The 21,522-nt window shown below is 45.8% G+C and overlaps 3 protein-coding genes across 5 annotated transcripts; 1 reads left to right on the top strand and 2 right to left on the bottom strand.

Annotated features, from left to right (window-relative positions):
* Nucleotides 1-234: 234 nt before the first annotated feature.
* Nucleotides 235-2,715, top strand: LOC6589840 (putative E3 ubiquitin-protein ligase UBR7). The gene is made up of 2 exons (XM_002014761.2): nucleotides 235-1,114; nucleotides 2,229-2,715. Exons 1-2 carry the CDS (start codon nucleotides 298-300, stop codon nucleotides 2,603-2,605), a joined length of 1,194 nt encoding a protein of 397 aa, XP_002014797.1. The 5' UTR covers nucleotides 235-297; the 3' UTR covers nucleotides 2,606-2,715.
* LOC6589841 (radial spoke head protein 9 homolog) lies at nucleotides 1,120-2,119 on the bottom strand. Its single transcript, XM_002014762.2, has 2 exons — nucleotides 1,731-2,119; nucleotides 1,120-1,668 (listed from the first exon to the last, which is right to left on the bottom strand). The coding sequence occupies exons 1-2, from the start codon at nucleotides 2,076-2,078 to the stop codon at nucleotides 1,171-1,173; spliced, it is 846 nt and encodes a 281-aa protein (XP_002014798.1). The 5' UTR covers nucleotides 2,079-2,119; the 3' UTR covers nucleotides 1,120-1,170.
* LOC6589842 (dorsal-related immunity factor Dif) lies at nucleotides 2,704-20,956 on the bottom strand. 3 transcript variants are annotated; one of them, XM_026989100.1, is made up of 7 exons: nucleotides 20,449-20,954; nucleotides 9,622-9,678; nucleotides 8,154-8,729; nucleotides 7,694-8,076; nucleotides 7,553-7,628; nucleotides 4,944-5,063; nucleotides 2,704-3,776 (listed from the first exon to the last, which is right to left on the bottom strand). In XM_026989100.1, exons 2-7 carry the CDS (start codon nucleotides 9,650-9,652, stop codon nucleotides 2,983-2,985), a joined length of 1,980 nt encoding a protein of 659 aa, XP_026844901.1. In that variant the 5' UTR covers nucleotides 9,653-9,678; nucleotides 20,449-20,954; the 3' UTR covers nucleotides 2,704-2,982. The 3 variants fall into 3 exon arrangements, with proteins under 3 accessions (XP_026844901.1, XP_002014799.1, XP_026844902.1); XM_002014763.2 differs by having other exon boundaries at nucleotides 20,591-20,954; XM_026989101.1 differs by lacking the exon at nucleotides 2,704-3,776 and having other exon boundaries at nucleotides 4,995-6,830; nucleotides 6,885-7,628; nucleotides 20,449-20,956.
* Between the last annotated feature and the right edge of the window lie 566 nt (nucleotides 20,957-21,522).

The raw sequence follows: 21,522 nt of genomic DNA, 5'->3' as shown, positions 1-21,522 counted from the left end.
AACTGTGTGCAAAACTTCCACGAAAAAAAAGTGGGAGCTCTCGGCTCTCTGCTGTATGAAAATAAAAGAGTTATTTTTACTTCTTAACATTTTCAGCACTGATACGGTCAGCTACCGATAAACGCTGAGCTATCGATAGCTATCGCTCGGCGAATCGCTTTAGCCCACATCTCTAGTTCTTCAATTATTTGCAAATTTTTGTACAACAACGCGCCAATGGCGCTGCATTCACATAGTTTCTAACTTACATCAGTTTGCAACATTAAAAGATATCATTTGAAGTGTTTGGGCAGCAAAATGAGCGACACGAACGCCACAACAACTGACGCCGAGGGCGAGGAGGTTAATACACTCGAGCAATCGACAATAACCATGGTCGACGTTCTCGAGCAGGAGAAGGAAATGGAAGACGAGTACGCCGCGGTGTTGGGCGCCTCCGATGAAAAGGCCTGCACCTATGCCAAGGGTCCCATTCAGCGGCAGGCCCTGTACTCCTGCCTCACCTGCTGCCCCGAGGCTCGCACGGATCTGGCCAAGTGCGCTGGCGTCTGCCTGGCCTGCTCCTATCGCTGCCACGAAAACCACGAACTGGTGGAGCTCTACACCAAGCGGAACTTCCGCTGCGACTGTCCGACACTGCGGCTGGGCGCAGTCAAGCGCTGCTGCCTCAATCCTCAGCTGGAGGGACCCCAGCCGTCGAACGATGGAAATCTTTACAACCAGAATTTCCAAGGATTGTACTGCCAATGCAAGCGTCCGTATCCGGATCCAGAGCGCACCACCGAGGAGGTGATGCTGCAGTGCGCAGTCTGCGAGGACTGGTACCATTTGCCACACATGAAGGCGCCCGGGGCATCTGAGAAGATGCTCGATTCGTGCAGCGAAATGATCTGCGACACTTGCATGGATAAGAATCAGTTCCTGCGCGACTACACTGCCCTGGCACTGCAGGCAGTCGAAGCCGAAGAGTCCAAAGCAGATTTAAAAGCGGATAAAGTCCAGGTCGACGCCGAAGCTGATTCAAAGCCTGAGCAGACAGAGGAGCCCGCTAGCAAGCGTGTCAAGCTCTCAACTGGGGATTGTCGTCGCCCAAATCCGACAAAGAAACACCAGGGTAAGTGCATGCCCCCAAAAACAATAAACATTTAATCAGAAAAACGCTCTCAACTCTCAATACATGAAAAGCAAATCGGAATTCTTCTTGCCATCGCCCAAGTACAAGAATCCGTGCTTGTGAGAGGTGATCTTGTGGAAGAAGGTCATGCCCAGCCAGAGGCACGACTTGATCACGACCAGACGCTCGTTTCGCTGCAAGTTTAGGGCAAAGGCCTGTCCAAGCGGAATCACGCAGTCAATCGTGTCCAGGAAGTCAATCGGATAGTTGTAGTCGCTTCGCTTCGATAGGTTCACCTTGAGGTCGTTACGGGGCAGACGATAGAGCTGGTAGAAGGATTGGTTGTCCACCTGCAAGTTGTCCAGCCCGCGAAACATTTGATTGGGTATAACGCGGCCGTCTGTCATCTTGTAAAGGGCACCGCGCGGGCAGACGGCGCACTCCTCGGTAATGATAAACACAATGGCGGCCAGGCGCTCCTCCTCCTTCAACTTTACCACCTCGGGGCGACTGATGGCCACCACATGATTGCCCACAATCTCAAATGTGGGATCCTATCGGACAGTCGTTCATAGTTAAACTACAATTTGACTCCCCTCCTCCGGTTTACACTCACCAACTTTACGTAGGTCATCAGACTGGGATCGCCAACGAAAGACTCGCGGGCCAGAGTGGTGGCCTGAAAAATCTTCGGACTCTGGACGAAGGGCAGCAGCTGCCACTGAAACTGGTCGAGGCTGTAGAAGTATTTTCGATCCTTTAGACAGTCATTGGTGTAGCCAAAGGCAATGTAGTAATCCTGCTTGGTGGCCGTGATGCGACCCCACAGATACATGCCCGAGAACCGATTGTCGTTCTGCAAAGCGATCAGCGAGTTCTCGATGAGGATGCGCTGCTCCGGCGATAGCTTTAGGCCGCAGTACATCAGGCAGTCCATGCCCTCAGAAAAGTACTCCAAATTCATTTTTTTGTTTTTTGGAGTTGGAAAATTTCAATAAAATACTTATGTTATGTTAGGGATAGAGCCAAGAGTTGGTATAGGTATAATGAATTCCCAGGCAGGGCTTGCTTGATCGAATACATTTTGTAAGCCTATTCCGTTTGCCCTTTCCAGGTGCCGCCTTCTGGACCAACGACTGGCGCAAATCGCTTTGCAAGTGCACCGAGTGCCTGGCCCTCTTCAAAGAGTTTGCCGTGGAGTTCCTTTTGGATGCCGATGATTCGGCCAAGGCATACGAGGAGCGCGGCATGAAACGTGCCGAGGAGAACTCCAGCTACGAGCAGGGCATGCGGGCCTTGTCCTCGATTGACCGCACCCAGCAGATCGATGCGATTACCGAATACAATCGCATGACCGATAAGCTGAAGGATTATCTAAAGGGTTTTGCCTTGAGAGACAAGGTCGTCACCCCAGAGGACATTAATGTTTTCTTTACTCGAATGCGCGACGAGAACAAGCCCAGTGTCGGCCAGCCGCATTTCTGTCGCTAAATTGGTGTCCGGTCGCTATTGCCAGATAAAGACAGACATATTTAAGCTATATTGATCAGTTATAGTATTACCACACATTCCCCAATACATCATCCGTGTAACATCATAAATTACAGTTTATTTCACATATTATTACTATTTTAATGGATTCATTTTGTCATTAAAAATTACTCGAAACGAAACAAGCCATCGGGCAATGAGATTCGCATATCCCTCTCTCTCTCTCTCTCTATATATAAAATCTATGTACAATCTGCTCAAACAGAGGTCCATATTGGCTGCATAGTTGGATTATGTTCTCTGGCTTGGTTCCCCTGCATAACAACCGTCTTACAACATAGCTCTATTGATGGTTAAGAATATATATAACATACAGACTAATAATTATTGTAATGATTGTTCATTTGCATGGCTCCAGCGCCAACTCCTCCTACTCCTCCGCCTCCTCCTGTTAGACCCAAACTGCTGAGCGTCTCCTCCATACCTTGCATTAGTTCGTTGGTATCTATTGACCCCAGGTCCATAAACGTGCTGGATATCAGATCGCTGAAGGATTGATTCTGTCCCTCCAACTGGGGCTGAGGCTGAGTCTGCTGCGGGTATTGCTGATTCTGCAGTAGCTGCTGTTGTTGCAGGTGCTGCTGCTCTGGTTGTGTTTGTTGCAGGAAGTTTGGCGCAGGCTGAGACTCTTGGGCGAGGTATCGCTGCTTGATGGCCTGATCCATTTGTTGTGGCGGCGTTATAGACGGTGGGTTCATTGTCCCCAGCTTGAGACTCAAAAAGTTATTGTTGATCATGTTGTTGCTGTTGGTGTTGTTGTTGATTGGTGTCATGGAGCCACCGCTGAAGCCTGTGGGACTGCAGCCATTCCTCGCATAGCTCGCAGGCTCCTGCAGGGTCGTACCCATATCCAGGTTCTGATAGAGATTATTGTTTGGCCCGATTCTCATTGGCGGAATGCCGTCCGTTGTGCTGCAGGTAGAGCGTGGAGAGGGGAAGTTGTAGTCCACCGAGGCGAACTGACTGCTGCGACTGTCCACATCCATATAGGGGTACTCCACCTTAATCTCGTGCATAAAGTGCGGGCTGCCTCCCGCGTACATCATACCCATGCCGGGTGACACATGTGGCGCCGGGGCGGTCGTCATCGTTATCTGCGGCGGCTGGACCACTGAAAAGGACACCCACAACAAAAAAGTAGAAGGTTTTAACAACATGTGGCAGACCTTGGTATTAGGTTACAATGAAACGAAAGGTTAATGAACGCACCACGGCTATGGGGCTATACGGCTATAAGCATTTACATAATTGAGGCGAAACCGAGGCAGAACTAAAGCAATTTGGAGCAACTTAAAAAGGACACAAAGGCAAACCACAACATCAACTTGCTTGGGCGGCAGGCAGCGGGCAAAACTTACTGTCTGTCTGTCATCAGACGTCCGTTCCATTTCGGTGCTGTGCCAGAGACGAAAGCTAGGGGGAAAGCTAGATGGGAAGTAGCAGGAAAAGAAATACCAAGAAATTCGCCCTCTAATGTCCTTAATGCCCACAACGGACGAAACTTTTTTTCAAACGAACCTTTTCTTATGATAGATTGAACAGAAATAGATGGGGAATATGGGAAAACGTTTGGGTCGAACAAAACCGATTTTGGAGACCCATAGAAATAGAGATAAAGAAGATGTGTCTTCAAAGAATGGGTTTCTGAAACAAACTTTTTTTTATTGCTTCTGATTATAACCAGGCAAAACAGATAAACAGACACTTGAACATTGAAATGTTCTAATCGATTTTGGATAGATACTCGGTACAAGATCTCTATTATATTTAAAGAACCCAAAACATAAAACTCCTCGATATATTCGAAACACGAATGAACATTGAAAAGATTAAACTTTGTAATAATCATAAAATTAGTAATGAATTTTCCAAATAATATCTGGATTTTAACACCAAACATTTGTTTATTCATCAAATTTAAATACAATATGAATGTGTAGGACAAATATCATCAACCTGGTCGGCCCACAACCTCAACGAATTCAAATCCATACCAAAAATATCCGACAAATCCTAAAATTTCCAACGACAATTCAACCTATTGGTCCACAAGGTATCAGCTATATTTGCTTACATATTATATGTGTTATATGTATGTATGTTATATGATCTATAAGCTCTAAACCATTTTTCATCTACTCGAAATGTCGATCGTTTAATGAGTGTGCGCGTGTGTATGTGTGTGAGGTGTTTATAGGAACTAAATAGATGTAAATAGAGAGTATGATCTCGAAACCTAAACCAGCACCAGTAAATGGAAATGCGAGAGAGAACTTACAGGACGTTTTGGGCTGCTTGGGACTCTGATGGAAATCGGAGAAATCGCTGCTCATGAGATTCCTTTTAAGGGTCTCAACGGTTTTGCGCGCCACCAGACGATTGTGCTGGGTTAGGTTTTCTATAAAGATATATTCGGATAGGACGATTAATGTTTTTTGTTCGATTCGGTTCTGTGTGTTCTCATCGGTGACTAAACTATTAAGTGGGGGAGGTAGGGATAAGATAAGCGTTAATTAATACTGAAAAAAGAAAACGACTAGAAAATATCCATAGTTCTGCTCTGATTTTGTTTTGTTTTGTAGTCAAACTATTGTAGTTTTTGTGCGGTTTCGGGTAACTGATTTGGTTTATATTCGGGGGTGTTCAATGGCTTTCTTGAAGGTTTGATACAACCCAAAAGGGCTCCGAAAAACTTCAAAAATGATGTCTGCTCTCAGGTACCAGGTTTTTAGATTGGAGGGATACAAGTTGATGTCTTGGTCGCTGTGGGGTTTCTCCCTTTTCTTGCATTTAATTTTAAAAAATACAAACGCAAAGTGGTGATCCCAGTATTGTTCTCTTCGTAGGATACAGTCAATCAAAACTTAAAGATGAGTTCTCTACTCTTACAGAACCCTTTTCCATCGAACCCTCGCATCAGTTACCCGAAACCCCGCTTTGTCCCCCCGCCTATGCTTCACTGTAAGCCATTGGCCTCGGCCAGACGTCGCGCTATCTCGTCAGCACTGAGGAAATCCGTCGCCTCCGCCCCGCCAGGACCATCATCGGCACCAGCTCCCGCCTGGTCCGCACCAAATGGCGGCTCCGGGGACTTGCTGGTGTAGAGAGCAAAGTGCTCGGCCTCGGAGAGATCCACGCTGGGATCGAGGACCACGCCGTAGGCTCCCTCGCACAAGTTCCGGATGCTCTGGCGATCGGCAATGGCCACCAGTTCCATGTTGCCGTCGCTGATGGGTATGTCGGCCAGCTGCAGTGTGCTCAGGGTCTTCCGGTCCAGCGGTCGACCATAGCTGAGGGTGCTAGCGTTCGAGTAGCTCTCGGGCCGGAGCAGGCTGTTCTCGCTGTCGCCGCCCTTCAGGGGTATGTGGATGACATCGGCGTCCAGGTAGGCGGGTCGCTTGCCCGAGACACTGCTCGAGCTGCGGCCCACGGGACGGCCACTGCGACCAGAGTTGCTCGGCGGCTGCATGGAGCGGCTGGAGCTTCGGTTGGGATCGCCCAGGGCAAAGTGCGCCACACTCGGCTCCCTACTGCCGGTGGGTGTGCTGGCCTGCCTGCTGGGACTTCCGGCCACCGTGAGGGAGGACCCTTCCTCCTCCTCGGCCTTGCTCTTGCGGCGTGAGAAGAAGCGCGAGAAGAATCCCTGGCGCTTCTTGGGCGAGCCACTCGGCGTCGACGTCGGCTGGCGTTTGGTGGGGCTCTGGTCGGGCGTGCGCATTATGATGATGGGCGAGGGCGTGGTCCTGGCGGAGCTGAGGCTCCCGTTGCGCGACCGATTGATCGAACCATCGCTGACAATGCTCAGATCCTGGGAGTTCCTCTGTGGCTTCGGTGGCAACGGCGGCAGACGATGATCGGGATCCGGCGACGGTGTACGCGGCGGCAGCTGGGGCAGTGTGGGCGAGGGGGGCGTGGCCGGGGTCTGGGCCGCGTTCACTTTGATCCTCGGCGCTGGGGGATTCGTCAGCACCACCAGCTCGTCCTCATCCATCTGGCTGAAGGGATTGGTGGCGGCGTATGTCTGCCTGGAGGAGGCACAGTCCCTGGGTATGTCCACCGGATTGTTGAAGGCTATCTGCAGGCTCGTGTACGTGGCCGTCTCATCAAAATTCTCATCGATATCCACCGAGGCCTGGGCGCTGGCCGACTCGGGTTCTTTGTGCCCCTCCTTCTCCCCTTCCACTTCCTCTTGAGGTTGAGGTGCAGCACCTCCATCGGCTTCGGGCAGCTCCTTGAGTGCCGGATTCTCTAGGGTATCCCTGCGGGAGCCAGCTCCCTCGTCCGCCCCCTCCAGCTCGTCCAGCTGGTTCGTTATGGTCGTGTTGGCCGTCAGGCTGCTGACATTCGTGAAGGCCGTCTGGGCGGTGCTGTTCGAGAGGGTGGGCGTGTCCCCGTTCTCCACGGTCAGGCTGTCCGTCCGCTCAAACTCGCTGCTCTTCATCCACTCGGTGATCTTGTCCACGTTGTTGAGGGGACGCGTCTGCAGCTGCGGATGCTGCAGGATCTCCTCCATGGGCGTCGAGGTCTGGGTGCAGTCATCGGCCAGCTGGGGCAGCAGCTGCGGCACCTCCAGCTCGATCTCCATGTCCGGTTCGTTGTCGTTGTCCGTGTACTCCGTCATTGTGTTGCCATCCGCATCGTGCGACTCTCCGCGATGCTGCAGGTGCATCAGCTGCTTTTTGACAGCGATCTCAAAGTCGTTGAGGGTGCCCGAGCTCGGCTGATCGTCCGAGGAGACCGTGTTGTTCTCGTCCTCGTTGAGATCGAGCGGTGGACACGAATACTTGGTGGCTGTCGTCTCGCTATCTAGGGAAAGTATCTGCTGGAACACGTCCATCTCCTGCTTACGCTTCAGCTTTCGCTGCAGCCGGGCAAAGGTTACTATACCTGGATTCGGGTAGTACTCGAACTGCAGCGGGGCGCTCGTCGCTCCATCCGAGGGTCGCACCAGCTTGAGCTCCACCTGCAAGACATTACGAAATAGAAAGTAGAATCCATCCATGGCTTCTGGTTCGAAAATATCCTCACATTAACACTCTGTGTGATCTCTGGATTCCTGTAACGCGGCGTCTTGAACGCAATCGCCATCTGCTTGAACACATCCGTGGGCTGGAACTCCGCATTGGCGTGCCACAGCTCCCGGCCATCGTCGTCCGTCTCGTAGAAGCGTATCTCGATGTCGTCCTTGGAGATCTTCTCGCAGAGCATAATGATCTCATCGCCGCCACTCACCTTGGCCGAGCAGCTGCACAGGCGGCTGATTGTCAGCTCGTTGCTCTTGCCGTAGATCGGGGAGGAAACGATGGGATCCAGGGCCACGCGGGTGTTTCCGACTGTGATGAAGGCCTGGTAGCAGAGGCGCAGCTCGTACCGATTGATCTTATCGATTTGGTCTTTGTGATCGAATTTGGCTGCCATGAGGAAGAAAAGGAGATACTTGTAGTGCAAATTCAGGCTTTAATCTCAATCTCTATTGAGGTTTACCCACCCCCAAAGGGATCCACATTCTTTCGCTCCCGTTCCAGCAGGGACTCGCGCATCTCCAGTTTCTTGGCGCACTGGATGCCCACTTTTTGGAGCACCAGACGCCGCTCCTCCGGCGGCAGCCGTTTGGCGTACACCCCCGACTTGCAGGAGTCGGCCTCCTCCTTGCTGACCAGCCAGTGCGGGTGCTGGCGGTAGGGCTCGTCGCTGGTCACGCACGAGACGACCACGGTGACGGGGCCGTTGTAGTCGCACACCTCGATGGTGGGGAAGGTCTTGCCCGTCTCCGTGCTGGTGCTCATGCCCGGTATGGAGCCAGCCGTGCGTCCTTCGCACTTGTAGCGAAAGCGGATTATGTTGTTCGTTGGCTCCTCGATGATGCGGAGGTGTGGACCCGTCTTGGTGCTGGCCTTCGGTCCTGTCGTCGTCTTCTTGGGTGTCGGTGTCTGGTTCTGTATCTGGCCCAGCGGCATGGGCGATGGCATCACCGGCAGGGACGTGGACTGATGAAATACCTGAGGCATATTTACACCGCCTCCTGCACCGCCGTTCACCTCCAGGCTGGCATTGATAATGTCCTCTACGGATGGGGGCAGCGAGCAGCGGGCAGGTGGCAGGTGGCAGGTAGAGGGTGTGTGCAATGGAAAATAACATGAAAATCAATAAGTCAGAATGCCAGAAACAATTTAGTGCAAGAACTAGAACATGATGGGACAACTTCGGACGGGACCGAAGCTTCAAAGGGCTTGCGAAACTCTAGGAAAACTTTACTTTCCCTCTGTCAGAGGAAATATGTATTAGACCCATGCGGAAAACTTATCGTGTGATTCCCTTTGAGTATTGAACGACAGACTACCATTTGGACTCTGTTTTTGTATAATCCAGGACTCTATTCTGTTCCCTCTGCAGGTGACAAAGAGCATACACTGCGTATACGTAATGTACAGTAAACAGTAGATACTTTTGTATCTATCAGAGACACGCTCGCCATTATGCAAACGCGTTCGTAACGTTACGTATGTGTGGGTGGGCAGGGCACTAGATAGCTATTGTTTTCGAAGGGGTCAGGATGGACTGGAGTTTCGTTTCGCTATTTCTACTTGTTATGCCCAGATGGGACTCCGATGACGAGGACGAGTTCTGACGTCAAATGCTGGACAGACTGGATGCCACTTTGGATCGTTTTGCCGCACGCACCAAGCCGCTGGCACTAGCATCGAACAATGTTCAATTAGCCACTAAAAATTCCCCACAAATCGGATGCCAATACCCCATGCCCATGCCCTGGCCTAATTAGGCGCATTGTCGATTGACTTATGCCTCCAGATTGTTCATTAGCCAGCCAGCACTCTTCTCGGGCAGGGCAGTGGTGGGATTAAGAGTATATGCTCCATGTTTATATTAATTAGGATTAGAACAACTAGAGTGTGTGAGATGTGCCATAAATTGATGGCCTGGCTGTTTGTACATACGTAAATCGCCAAAGAGCTCCTCCTCAGCCATTGGATGCTGCTGTTGCTGTTGATTGCCTGCAAATAAAACCAATGATAGATTGCCATTAATTTTTCCATATATGATGACTATCCATTCCCATTTCCCACCCAATGCAATGATTTGTACATAATGATAGATTAGCATTAAATGCCAAAACATACTGTATCGATATTGGTGCGGACTTGGGATTGATGAGCTTGAAACATCGATGCCTATGAATTATTTATGTACTATAATACACAGCTTTAATTGCAAGTGTTTTGAATTCTCTTGTGCCATAAGGTGTAGAAGATTCTTCGTAAAAGTATGAGTATACGAAGAATTGATTATAATAAATGGAATTCCACAGATGGCAACAGATCAAAGCGGTTGGAAACAAGCAAATCATACGAATATTACTATTATTGCTTCCACTTGGAAGTAGGGAAATAAAACTTCATAAATTAGCTGTCATGAATTCTGGAGAGTTTTATTACTGTTGGCGGTAAGCCCCCAAACATTTTGAATGAGCCCAACACACGATCGGCTGTGGGCAATCAAACCAACTGATTTATGTCCCATATGTGAAACGTTTCAGTATCTCTGTACTTTTTTGCTTTGCCAAAAACACCTACAATCGTTCTGATAACGAAATCTGATGTTAAGGTTGACAATCAGAAGATGGCCTTTAAAAGAAATCTATTTACATGACCTCAGAGGTCTCGTTGACAACATTCTTATCAGCAATGTTGAACTTTGAGCAAATGCAAATCGATGTCTAGGGAAAGCCTGTCAAATCTTACGAACTACAACCCGTAACGGGTTGGGCGAGGCATGTCATTCGTTTAATCGTAGACTTTATTGGTTTGATAAAAATAGAGGTACAAAATGTAGTAGATTCTTGGAAAAGATAGCCAAGTTGTTGCCCCAACAAAAACTTTATCATTTTTAGGACTTTCGGCAGAGATATTACTTTTAAATTCTTAGAAAAAGTTCGTTTTGTGGAAAGCACTTTAGCATAAGTGCATACGCACGCGAAAGGTCGTTGCTATAGCATTAAATGTGTGCGGAAGCCAGGTGTTCAAAGAGCCAAGAACTCAGTTGCAGTTTAACCTTTTGTTTGGCTCATTCTGGCTATACTAATAATGCGAATGCAATTCTTTTTGTCCAATCTAGTAGATATGAACCTTCTTGATGATGCTGCAGTTTCGGTTTTCTTGTAGCTTCAAAATTGAGTATGAAACGAGTACCCTGTATGGCTAGCAGTCCCAGCCAGCTGCCTTCTCTCTTCCTAAGAGATTAATTCATCTCAATTTGTTATATTTCTTATCCGATTGTATGTAAATTATGTACATATATCCATATTGTTTCATTGTTCTGTCATGATTAATTTATAAAATAAAGAGTACATATTTCATTATTCTTGTCAGCCAACAGCTTATAGTCTGAGCTCTCCTTCGCTTTCTTTTTCGTGTGGTTCTTCTCTATAATGTAAGCAGATAGTAGGGCCCCATCCTAACGACTTCCTATGCGGCTTTTCCTCATATCCACTCTCCTGTTTTGTTGTGTAAGCCGCACCGATCAAGGTTAATAACAATGACTGTGCATAGTAATGTGTATTTAATAGTCGTTTCCATAAAAAGGCCAAACCGGCTACTGGCCCCCCTTTCAGCTCTCTCCCTCTTTCCGGCAAGTGCAGCCAACATATGGCCAAGAGTATTTTGCATTTTCTGAACATAATTCTACTTTTCCTCAAGAAAAAAGGAGAGCACACGCACACACGCCCATACGGACTACTAGCTTCATGTATAATCCAGCAAGAAGTCTCGCCTCAGAGAGACAGCCTATTTGTCTAAATGTTAAATGCTGGCGTCACACACACAGAACACACATACTCGTGTGTTTAGTAGCACTCACACACACACACACGTACACGTGGGCTTGAAAAATTTGCATATGTTAATTTTGTTTACATTTATAGCATGGCAAAAACAATTTGTACGCCAGTGGATTTTGATACCCATTACCCAAAGGGTATACTGGACTGATTGATCCCATAAGCAGTGAATTCTTTGCATTCGATATCTTTGTCTGTCTCTTCGTCAGTTTATAGGAACTCAATTCTGAAATTCAAAATCACTCAAACCGAGAAATGGATCGTATATATTAGAGCAAGCACATTCGTACTTCTATGCCAGCAAAATAAGTTTAGTTTATAGTATTCTCTACCAAAAATCGTATTATAGATCATATTATTCCATTTTCGAACCAAAACGTGGTATTCTACAGGATCCCCTGCTTTGGGATTAACGAATTTTCCATTTATATCCAGATAAAAGGATATCGTCTTGTCGGTAGAGCTAATTTCTTTCTGTTTCGCTGCTTTTGCAATTCACACCACACTCACATACTCAAACACACGGAGACACAACCGACGCATCCTACATCCTACAACCTACAGCTTTTGTTTACGGACCACACGACGCTTTATGGGTCCCACCTCTGTCCAGGCAGCCTTCCTGCCCCTCCTGCTCCAACCCACACGTGTGTCGAACATCTCAACTGTGTAATAAGCGAATATGGGTCGACAGCCAAAACAACTAAAAGAAACGAAGGCTGGCTACGGGGTCGAAGATTTTGATACCCTTCCATCAGTTCCATCAACAGCCAACCGATTTCGATTGAACAACTCCGAGGGGAAAAGGACATCGATTCGCCGGTTGACTGCTTCTATTTCTGCCATACAAGGGTATCCACAAGTGCGATACAATTCACTCGCTGCCTCGATGCCGGCGGCGGCAGCATTCGGCAACCGGCGGGCGACGCAATGACATCAGGAAACTTTTAAGTAGATGGCGCTAGCAGCTAATGCTGCTGACAGCGGTCTTAGCTCTGCTAATCTCACCCTGCACCCTGCACAACCACTCTCACGCCCACATATAACCCGCCATCCCACCATCCCACCACCCTCTCACACACACACGAGGAGCAGTAGGGTTGCGAGGCGAGGGTCATTAACTGGCGTACGTACAGGGTTTAAACTGTTGTGTAACGTTAGTGTTGGATAGCAAGAAGTTGAGAGAAGAGATATCGATTGCCGCTTGCTCGCAGGCATAAATAATAAATCAACTCCAGTCTAATGCAAGCCACACAAGAAATGTACGAGTACGAGTACGATTATATATGAGATACGTGTACAGTGTACAGGGTATGACAACTTTTAGGGGTTTCAGATGTTAAAGCAAAGGCTATACCATACCAAGATATACCCAAGATAAGCAGACGAGCCAGTCGGAGACTAAAACCCCGAAATAGCACAACTTTTTGGTCCCGTTCCTTATGCCTCTTCTTGGTATTGTACAGTCGTGGGTTAAACGTATATGACGGATCCCATCATCCTGTAACTTAGACCTTGGAAGGGATCCGTGAAAAAAGACAGGCCTTCAGATATAATTTCAACTTAATTGTAGATATTTTCTTAGAGCATACCTATCGAACATTCAGTGCCAAAATATCCCATTCCCATCCAGCCCGTACATTTTGTGAACCTAAATACGCTCTCAAAACCATAGACAAGCCTGTACGATCTGTGCCTGAATACCCTCTCCTGTATGTAACTCATATTCATGGAACGGAACGAACCACAATCCTCTTTCCAACCCACACACACTGTTATGCTTCTGCGGCCCTGTCGTTAGTTTTGCTTAGAGAAACAATCCCTATCGCATGGTGAAGTGTTCTTAAATTAGCTGACAGCATTTCCCGACAGTGATTGCCCCTGTTCGGCTTAAGTCGTCTTCAGTCTGGAGCCACTCAATGGAGCAGCGGAGATAAATATAAATATAGAACGCATGCTAATTACTCCCTTTTCCCTAAACCACTCTGTGGCCTCCGCCAAAGGACATTTATACTATATTTAGGAATATTTATTAGCATCATTTGTATGGGGACCTTCTAAATATGATGGAAATTAATGTATATGTTCTTTTAAATGTGTTCCTCTCAATGCGTTCAAAGCGTTTTATTTTTTTAAATGGATTAAATGGCTTAAGGCTGAATTTTATATTTTAACCCAACTTAATCCCACTTTTATTTTCGGAATTTCATAAATACTCATTGTAGAGACTTCAAAGAATCCCCAAATTAATTGAAAATTTTTCGAAATTCTTTTTGGAACTTCTGGTAAAGTGTTCTTTAATACGATTCTCAAGGGTTCGTCCCAGTTGAGTGGTTGGTTGGTTAATCCTAGCTACCGGTCACTATTCTCCCATCCATTCTTTATGCTTCATTTTGTGAATTTCCACTTTTATCCTTGAATATCAATATTCCTCGCACAAATTTCGCCTGCTCTCTCTTCAGTGTACTCGCAATTTGTAGATTTCATTAAGTGCCCCAAATGGAAAAGGCGCACAATTGCTTGGCTCATCTCAAGCTTCCTTTTACTTTCCTTTTCGTGCTCCCACTCAGAACGCCCCCACCCCCCGCTCCTGCCATCGTGGGGTCGTCTAGCCCCCAGTTACTTCCTCCTCAATTTCGGGCATAACTTAAGCTGAATAATACTTTAAGACAGGCCACGGCAGGCCAGAAGCTCAGCGCGGGAAAAAACGCACAAATTTAATTCGCATTTAGGTCGCATTTTTTTTGGCATTGAATGGAGTGAGAAATGGAAATTTCTGGCGACATAAATCAGAGCCACAAATTGATGCATAAATAAACCGAAAAACGAAAAGCGAAAAACAAAAAGGATGTCTAAAGGACTAGGAAACAACAACAACAGCAAATGTGAGCTAGGTAAAACGGATTTATTGAACAAATGTTAATTAAATGTTCTCAAAAATAGATTCGATTCGAAATGTAGACATCAGGATGTGTGGGCCGGTGGGGGGAGTGGCTAAAAATTTATGGTTTCGAGTTACACTGAAAGTTTTGAATTACTTCAGCAATATATTGGGGGATGTATTAGCAGCTGGAAAGCAGGACGGCAGGACAGCAGGACAGCAGGACTCACACATATTTCAGAAGCTAGCTGCTTGTCACGTGCTCAATCGATTGGAAAATCGCGTTCTGAACCGAAAATAAACACACAGCGAAATAGAAGCGGAAGTGGGCTGCGCCTGGTGTGGGCGTGGACCGGGAATAGGAAAGCTTGGGTGTATAGACCCCCCAAAATGCCGCCACCTCCCATACACTTCACTCATCCAGTGGATGGCCTAATCACACACTCAGTCACACACACTCACACTCACACTTTAGCACAGTGGTTGTGCTTTATAAACTTCAACATCAAACACAGACAAAGCGGCGAAGAAGCGATCAATTCGAGTGTTTCGACTGTGGGATACCCTGTATTATCTGAAAAAGGCATCCAAGGAACACTCTTTGGAAGGGAGAGCAAACAAATGAATAGCAGAATATCCACAATATCTCAAAAGCCAGGTGTTCAAAGAACCCAGCAGCAAGTGCTCTTAAACTTGTTTTGTTCATCCTGGCCATAATTATGATCCGATCCGATCTTTACCACGCAATTTTACCAAGAAGGAGGCGTGGTAAAGATTTTTCCCGGCATCTAAAGTAGTCGCTAGCCAGAGCTATATGCTCTGAAAAGACCTTCTTGCTTGTTCCATGCACTCTAGTGCATGGCTAGTGCAGCCAGCCTTGTTCTCTACGCTTTACAGGGTAGCAACATTCTATCTCCCTTTCTCTTCCATTGGCACCTCAAGTGCTTAAGCTGGCATGCGAGTGTGTGCGAGTGCGTGTGCGTTTGTGTGCGTGACTGGGCCTCCCTTTGAGCCAGTGTTGGTGTTGGTATTGGTGTTGAGTGCTCGAGCCCTGCATTATATTCCATATACTCGTACTCGTACTCATTCCGTTCCGTTCCGTATATGTTATATAAATAGAAAAAATTAAAATCAAATAAAAAGTTTCCCCGAAACAAATTCTGCCTGTCACCAAAAAGTACGAATGGCATCTTCTCAGGCGAAGAAAAAGAAAAGTTGACTAGGAAAATCAATAAAGGAAATTATGGTTCGTCCCGCCAGTTGCTCCTTCCCCATACAGTGTCTTCCATAGAGGGCCTAACCACGCTGTCATTTGCAGCAAATCCATTTGGCCTCCTGTGTTTGATGAATATACAAATATCTAAGGATTGTTTGCTCCTTGATTTCAAACTTTGTTCAGCCTGTTTGCAATGGAAATATGTGTGAAAGTGTCACACTGTACTGCGAGTTGAAGTTAATTGCATTCTTTTGATGTGAAGATATGTCGGGGTCACCCATTCACTTAACTCGGTTATTTTCTTATATTCGGTACTCAAAGTGTCCAGAATTGCGCTTGGATCTTTGAACACCTGGCACCTAGACCAATGCCTTTTCGAAGGTATAGTTTTAGTATGCAAGCCCAAATCAGATCGCCGAATTCCGATGAGTGTCGGGGTCCGAATGCCGTAATTCCAAACGTTTCGACAGAATTCAATACATTAACTCCAACTACCGATCTTTTCTTTTGATTGAATGAAACTCAAAAAGAGCTGCCTTTGACGTACATCTACAGTGTGGTGGACCCGTACTTTTGGAAAACTCTTTTTGCTCCTTTTCTATACCAGAAAACAGAGATATAGACCGACCATAATTGAATCTGTCTCTCGTTGAGTGCAATATTTTGTGTGTGTTTTGGTTGGCTTATTGATTGCTACCAAATTTTCCCATGGAAAATTGTTATCTAATTTGTGGAGACAGCGGGCCGAAATGGATTTCCAGGCAGTAGAGCGAGGAGCTACTTTTATTCTTTGCGATTTCTATTTCCACACAGATGTACATATGCTGCTGCTTCTGATGAGGTTTTCCCAGCGCCTATCTCGGGGTAATCCCAAACAGATTTCTTCAGCTAATTGGGAATCAAAAGAGGGGGTAACTGAGCGATTATTAAACTGTACGATTATGGCGACTACTGTCCAGTGTCTATTGTGTGGGGAGATAACCTCTCCTCTGAATTGTGTCTTCAATTGTGAGTCAGTTGATGGCATTCGCCAATGGAGTGAAACCTGCCATGAGCAGTGGAATATAATTTCCGTTTCTGCTTCTACAATGAAAATATCATTGAAAAGTATTTCGGTTTTCGTTTTCCAGATTTTGTTTTTATTTGTTTGCTTTTGTTGGGAATTTAATTCGTATGCCATGCCACCTGAAAACTGTTAATGTGCGCAACTAATTAAAAGGCCATTAATTCCCTCACATTTTCCGGTTACATTTGGCTTCTTCATTCAACACGCTCGCTCTCCGCCCAGTACACAACAGAACACAACACAACAGAGCGGAACACAACCTGTGAGGAGCGTCAGCAAATGTTAAATTATACAACAAATCGATTTTCATGTCTTTTCAAGCAAAAATCAAAGGAACAGAACATATTTTGCAGTCAAGTAAATAATGCTGAGAGTAACCAAAGGCATTCTCAGAATGCCGAACCAAACCAGACAAGACCAGACCACACCAGACACCAGGCCAGCACCAGGGCCCGTTCCCGGGCAGGCACCAAAGAAAAGCCAGCGAAGCGTTAGAACAATTTCCATTCTAATGGCCAAGACACCCAGCTACTCGTACACTCGGGCACACAAAGAAAAATATTAAAACCGAACAAAACACTCGACACGCGATGCCCAAAAATTGGAGAAACCGCAGCATTTAATTATTTTGCGATAAAAGTTTTCACAATTCAATCAATTCAACATTTTCAGAGGCAGCCTGTGGCCTGCCCACCGCATACAACGTGGCGTATGCGTGTTTTTTACGCTGTGTGCTCTCTGGAAATGAGATGACAGATCGTGGAAGAATTTGCCTAGACGAATACAATATTGTTTGGGAAATACAGTATTCCGCTGAACGGAAACGAAAGAATTTACATGATTTTGTTGGGTTGTCCTGAACGTGGACATGTAGGTCTTTGTAAATATAAACAGTATTGAACTGGTTTAGGTCTTCCAATCAATTTTCTGCCCCATAGAGCTCTACCTTTATGGAACTATAGCATGATTGATGGAAAATTTCCACAAGGAAACGTTAGTTAGTCAGAAGCATACTCTTCTTACACTTGTAAACGATGCCAGGAAGTTCCCAAATTGATTTCATTAGCAAAGTTTTTACAGAAATATGATAGAATGTTTAACGAGGTGTTGGATGCCTTTAATTTTTCACTCAACCAAACTCTGGCTGAAGCGATACCCAGATGGATACCGATACCATTTGACCTATAATCGTTTAACCCACAAGTGTTTTCCACCCGCAACACGCCCTGCCACACACTTGCCCTGCCGCCGTGTGACCTTCCTCCCTCCGTTGGCATTTAATTTCCAATAACTTTCAATCCGAACACCGAACACCATCTGAACAATATAAATGGCAAAGTTATATCTGCAGGCAAGGGGGTATACGATACCTTGTACATATGTATGTATGTATGAATCCCACGTCTCTATGTGGTACAGAAGGTGTGAAAAGTGTGTGTGTTTTGTTTGGGTTTTTCTTTCATCAATTACCAAAAACAATTCCGCTGCTGCTGTTGCTGTTGGCCGCCTAGTTTTCGGCTTGGCCCCCGGTTCATGCCCCAAGAATAAAAGTTAGGGATCTGCTTCTGAGCATAGGCGCAGATAAATCGATATTTAAGTAAGTTTCGACCATGACTACTGTTCCATCTCATTCTATTTTTATGGCCCTGCCAGGCCGTGCCCGTGCCCGTGCCCGAGTGCGTGTCTGTGTCCGTGTCCGTGGATAAGGCACAAAAGTATTTAAGACTTTATTGGATTTCGGTTTCGGTTCATGTGCGAATGCAGTTCCTTTGATTACAAATGAAATAAACGAAATCTTCCAGATGCCGTATGGCATCATTTTTATAAACTTTTTTCTTGGCCTAGCCGGGCCTGGCCTGGTCTTCAGTTGTAAAAATATTTACAATTGTCTTATATAAATATTTGCATTTCGGCGAGCGTTTTGTTTTTCTCTGCTTTTGTTTCTTTGTACAGATCTTGGCCATGTTTGTCGACCTGCGGTCAATTGAATGTTGATTACAGTTTAGTATTGATGAAGGGAGAGATAGACGGAGAGAGAGAGGCATGGAATTCGGTGAGAGAAAAGCCAGCATTAAAATTTTTTTGGCTCTAAGAAGTATTCCTCCTGGGGACTGGAGAGTTCCCCAGAGATGATTTCTAGATTTGATAAGAAACGTGGCCATTTTCAGCTATGTACACATATTTCGGCTTGCTTTCCCTCGTTATCAATTGCTATTTATGTATACATATATATTTATATATTGTATGTACTATATAGTACAGCACACACATTTCAAGCATTTTGTAAAACTTGACTTGGCGATAAGCAAACAAGCAATAAAATTATATTTAATGCATTCTAGAGGAAAGGAAACGTCTACTCAGGGGAGCAGTTCCGGCATATGTACATGGGAGTATATGTACTCGTACTGTATGTCTTTAGAAATATGTATGTTCATACAATTTGTGGTTTGGAGCCAGTACGAGTATGTAAATGAATTGCATTCATCGGTAATCGCTGTTGTTATTGCCCCTGTGGCACAGAGACAGATCAAACAGGGAACCACCTCTAGACTCGCATATACTTAAACCCAACTACGACTACGAATATGTATAATAATTACATTAAATCGCAGTTTGCTGCCTTCATTCTATAGCGATTTATTGCCATATTTTCTTGGTATTGTAATATGCATCAGTTGTGCTGAAAAATGGAATGTTACACTTGAAAAAAGCAAGGGTAAGCGACAGAAGAAAGCGTTTCTAAATCGGAAGTACAAATCAAGTGCTGAAAACTTCTCCTTCTTTTACTTCTTTCCAAAAGAACAATATGTATCCTTCTTCTATTTTGACTTCATCGGTTGTTGGTCATAAATGCATCATCTTTCATGAAACACTTATAAAACCATCAGACCATGTCTATATGTTCGTGTACTGTATAAAATGTACATTGTACATATGTCGATGCTTTTTTAATGTTCGTTTCGCATGTCACTCATTTTTCCAATCTGGCAATGCCCTGCTGCCTGCGTCCTCAGATGAATTTTTGTGGCTTTACAATGAGCAAAAAGAGATCAGATCTGATTGCTCTCCCGCTCTCTCGTTACAAATCATAGGGCAAAGAGCAACTGTGTAAGAGGGAGGAGGAGTCCCATCAAGTTTGGGTGTGTGTGCAATGCCTCTCACTTTTTCGTGTAGTTGCATTACAAAAGCAGCGCCGTGACGTCATTTATCTGTGAGCAGCGATAGCCTTACAGAAGAGTTTCGGAATTTCCTGGTTCAAATTTCATATACATAGGTACTTTTAAGGCGTAGAACCAAGTGCCTGTCAATCGAATGACTGACAAAAGGCACACGCTGTAGATAAGCGCTGGTGCAGATAACAACGAAATGAGCGACTTTTACAGATAGTAACCTTCCCGAAAAACATTCATTTCGAACGATCTCCAATGCACTTCTCTGCTTTTCCATATTTATAAATAAAATTTGCATTACATGTGGCAGTTAGTTAATTAATTGCCACCCCACAGCATGTGTTTGCTCGTTATTTATGTATCTGGGATTATAACTTATTTATTCCGCTAATCCCACGAGCCAATTGTTGTTATATGTATTTGTATTTCTTGCAGTGTCATTGCAATGGCGGTGGAGGGAATGGAGAGGAGGGAAGCTGCCCGAAACCGACTATACTCATTCAGAGATGGAGAGGGTAAGTAGCTTTATAAACTGCGCCTTAGATTTTTCAGAATTTTTTTAGTTAATGGATTGGATGGCTGTTGCTGCTAACCTTTTATGGGTTATATGTTGCGTTGCTGTTGGTTTTCTTTTTGCTTTTGCTTTTGCACCTGTCACAAATGTTATTGCCTTCAAATTGTGTTAATTTTCGTTGTTTTGACGTTGATCTGAATGCACTTATGGGTTTACCGTACCGTAATCGAATTATCTCTTTGCTGAGTTGCTGTGACACGTGTATTTCATTAAATTTTGTTTTATATTTGTGTGTATTTTGTTTATATTCGATGACTGTTCACCGACGGTCTTATCATTCGATCACTGCGCGCCAAATTCGTTTCTTTTTGTTGTCTTCAGTTTGGTGAGATATGGCTATGGAATGAAAACAGCAACGCAATCTTTCAAGTGTGCGTTTTTGTTATTGTTTTTTATATTTTTTGTTGTTGCTTTATTAGCAATGCAGCCGCCGCGAACATTGATTTATTCACACATACTCGAATAGAGCTCGAACTAACAATGTAGTTGTCGTGTCGCGTATAATTAACAAACACATAGACCCACACACACACACACACACACTCGCATACACATGCACTGAAAATGGTCGCGTGTGACTTGCACAATATGCGTTACAATGTGGGAAACGAATGATTTATCCGGCCTGGCACGTCCGACCACCGAAATGTTTGTCTCGAAACTGAGCGATCCCTGGGCTCCGGGTCTCAGCACATCGACTCGCTGGCGATTGCAGCTGAGATCGGCTCCGCCTCGGCGGCCCCGGCTTTGGCATCGGCTCGGTCTGGGCTCGGCTCTCTCTCGCCGAGTGATCGTGGAGAGCAGCACGTCTGATAGGCCGACGACGGGCGCGCGCGTATACTTGATAAACTGCGGGCGCTGATATCGCTTGGAATTCCATGAGGAGCGGAGCGGAGCAGAGCGCATACTTTTGTTTTCATTTCCAGTCTGCCAGGCGCTCTCTCATCTCACTTCCCTCCTCTCCTACTCCTCCTACTCCTCCCGCTTCTACATTCTTCTTTTTATGCCCTGGCAATAGGGTACTGCGATTTCGACCAGATGTTTGCTGCGCTGCGCACAATACAAAAGTTACATATCGTTTGTATTAAGAACA

The sequence above is a fragment of the Drosophila persimilis genome, unplaced genomic scaffold (assembly GCF_003286085.1).
Source record: "Drosophila persimilis strain 14011-0111.01,24,50 unplaced genomic scaffold, DperRS2 tig00000191-arrow-pilon, whole genome shotgun sequence".
Taxonomy (NCBI): domain Eukaryota; kingdom Metazoa; phylum Arthropoda; class Insecta; order Diptera; family Drosophilidae; genus Drosophila; species Drosophila persimilis.
Note: the sequence above shows the minus strand (reverse complement) of the source record. Positions and strands in the feature narration are given on the sequence as shown.

Coding starts and splice junctions, on each gene's coding strand:
- LOC6589840 (XM_002014761.2), top strand. CDS start 298: ATGAGCGACACGAACGCCACAACAACTGACGCCGAGGGCGAGGAGGTT. Junction 1,115..2,228: donor TCCGACAAAGAAACACCAGG/GTAAGTGCATGC, acceptor TGCCCTTTCCAG/GTGCCGCCTTCTGGACCAAC.
- LOC6589841 (XM_002014762.2), bottom strand. CDS start 2,078: ATGAATTTGGAGTACTTTTCTGAGGGCATGGACTGCCTGATGTACTGC. Junction 1,669..1,730: donor TGATGACCTACGTAAAGTTG/GTGAGTGTAAAC, acceptor ACTGTCCGATAG/GATCCCACATTTGAGATTGT.
- LOC6589842 (XM_026989101.1), bottom strand. CDS start 9,652: ATGGCTGAGGAGGAGCTCTTTGGCGATTTAC. Junction 8,730..9,621: donor GGAGCTCTTTGGCGATTTAC/GTATGTACAAAC, acceptor CCCCATCCGTAG/AGGACATTATCAATGCCAGC. Junction 8,077..8,153: donor GAATGTGGATCCCTTTGGGG/GTGGGTAAACCT, acceptor TCCTCATGGCAG/CCAAATTCGATCACAAAGAC.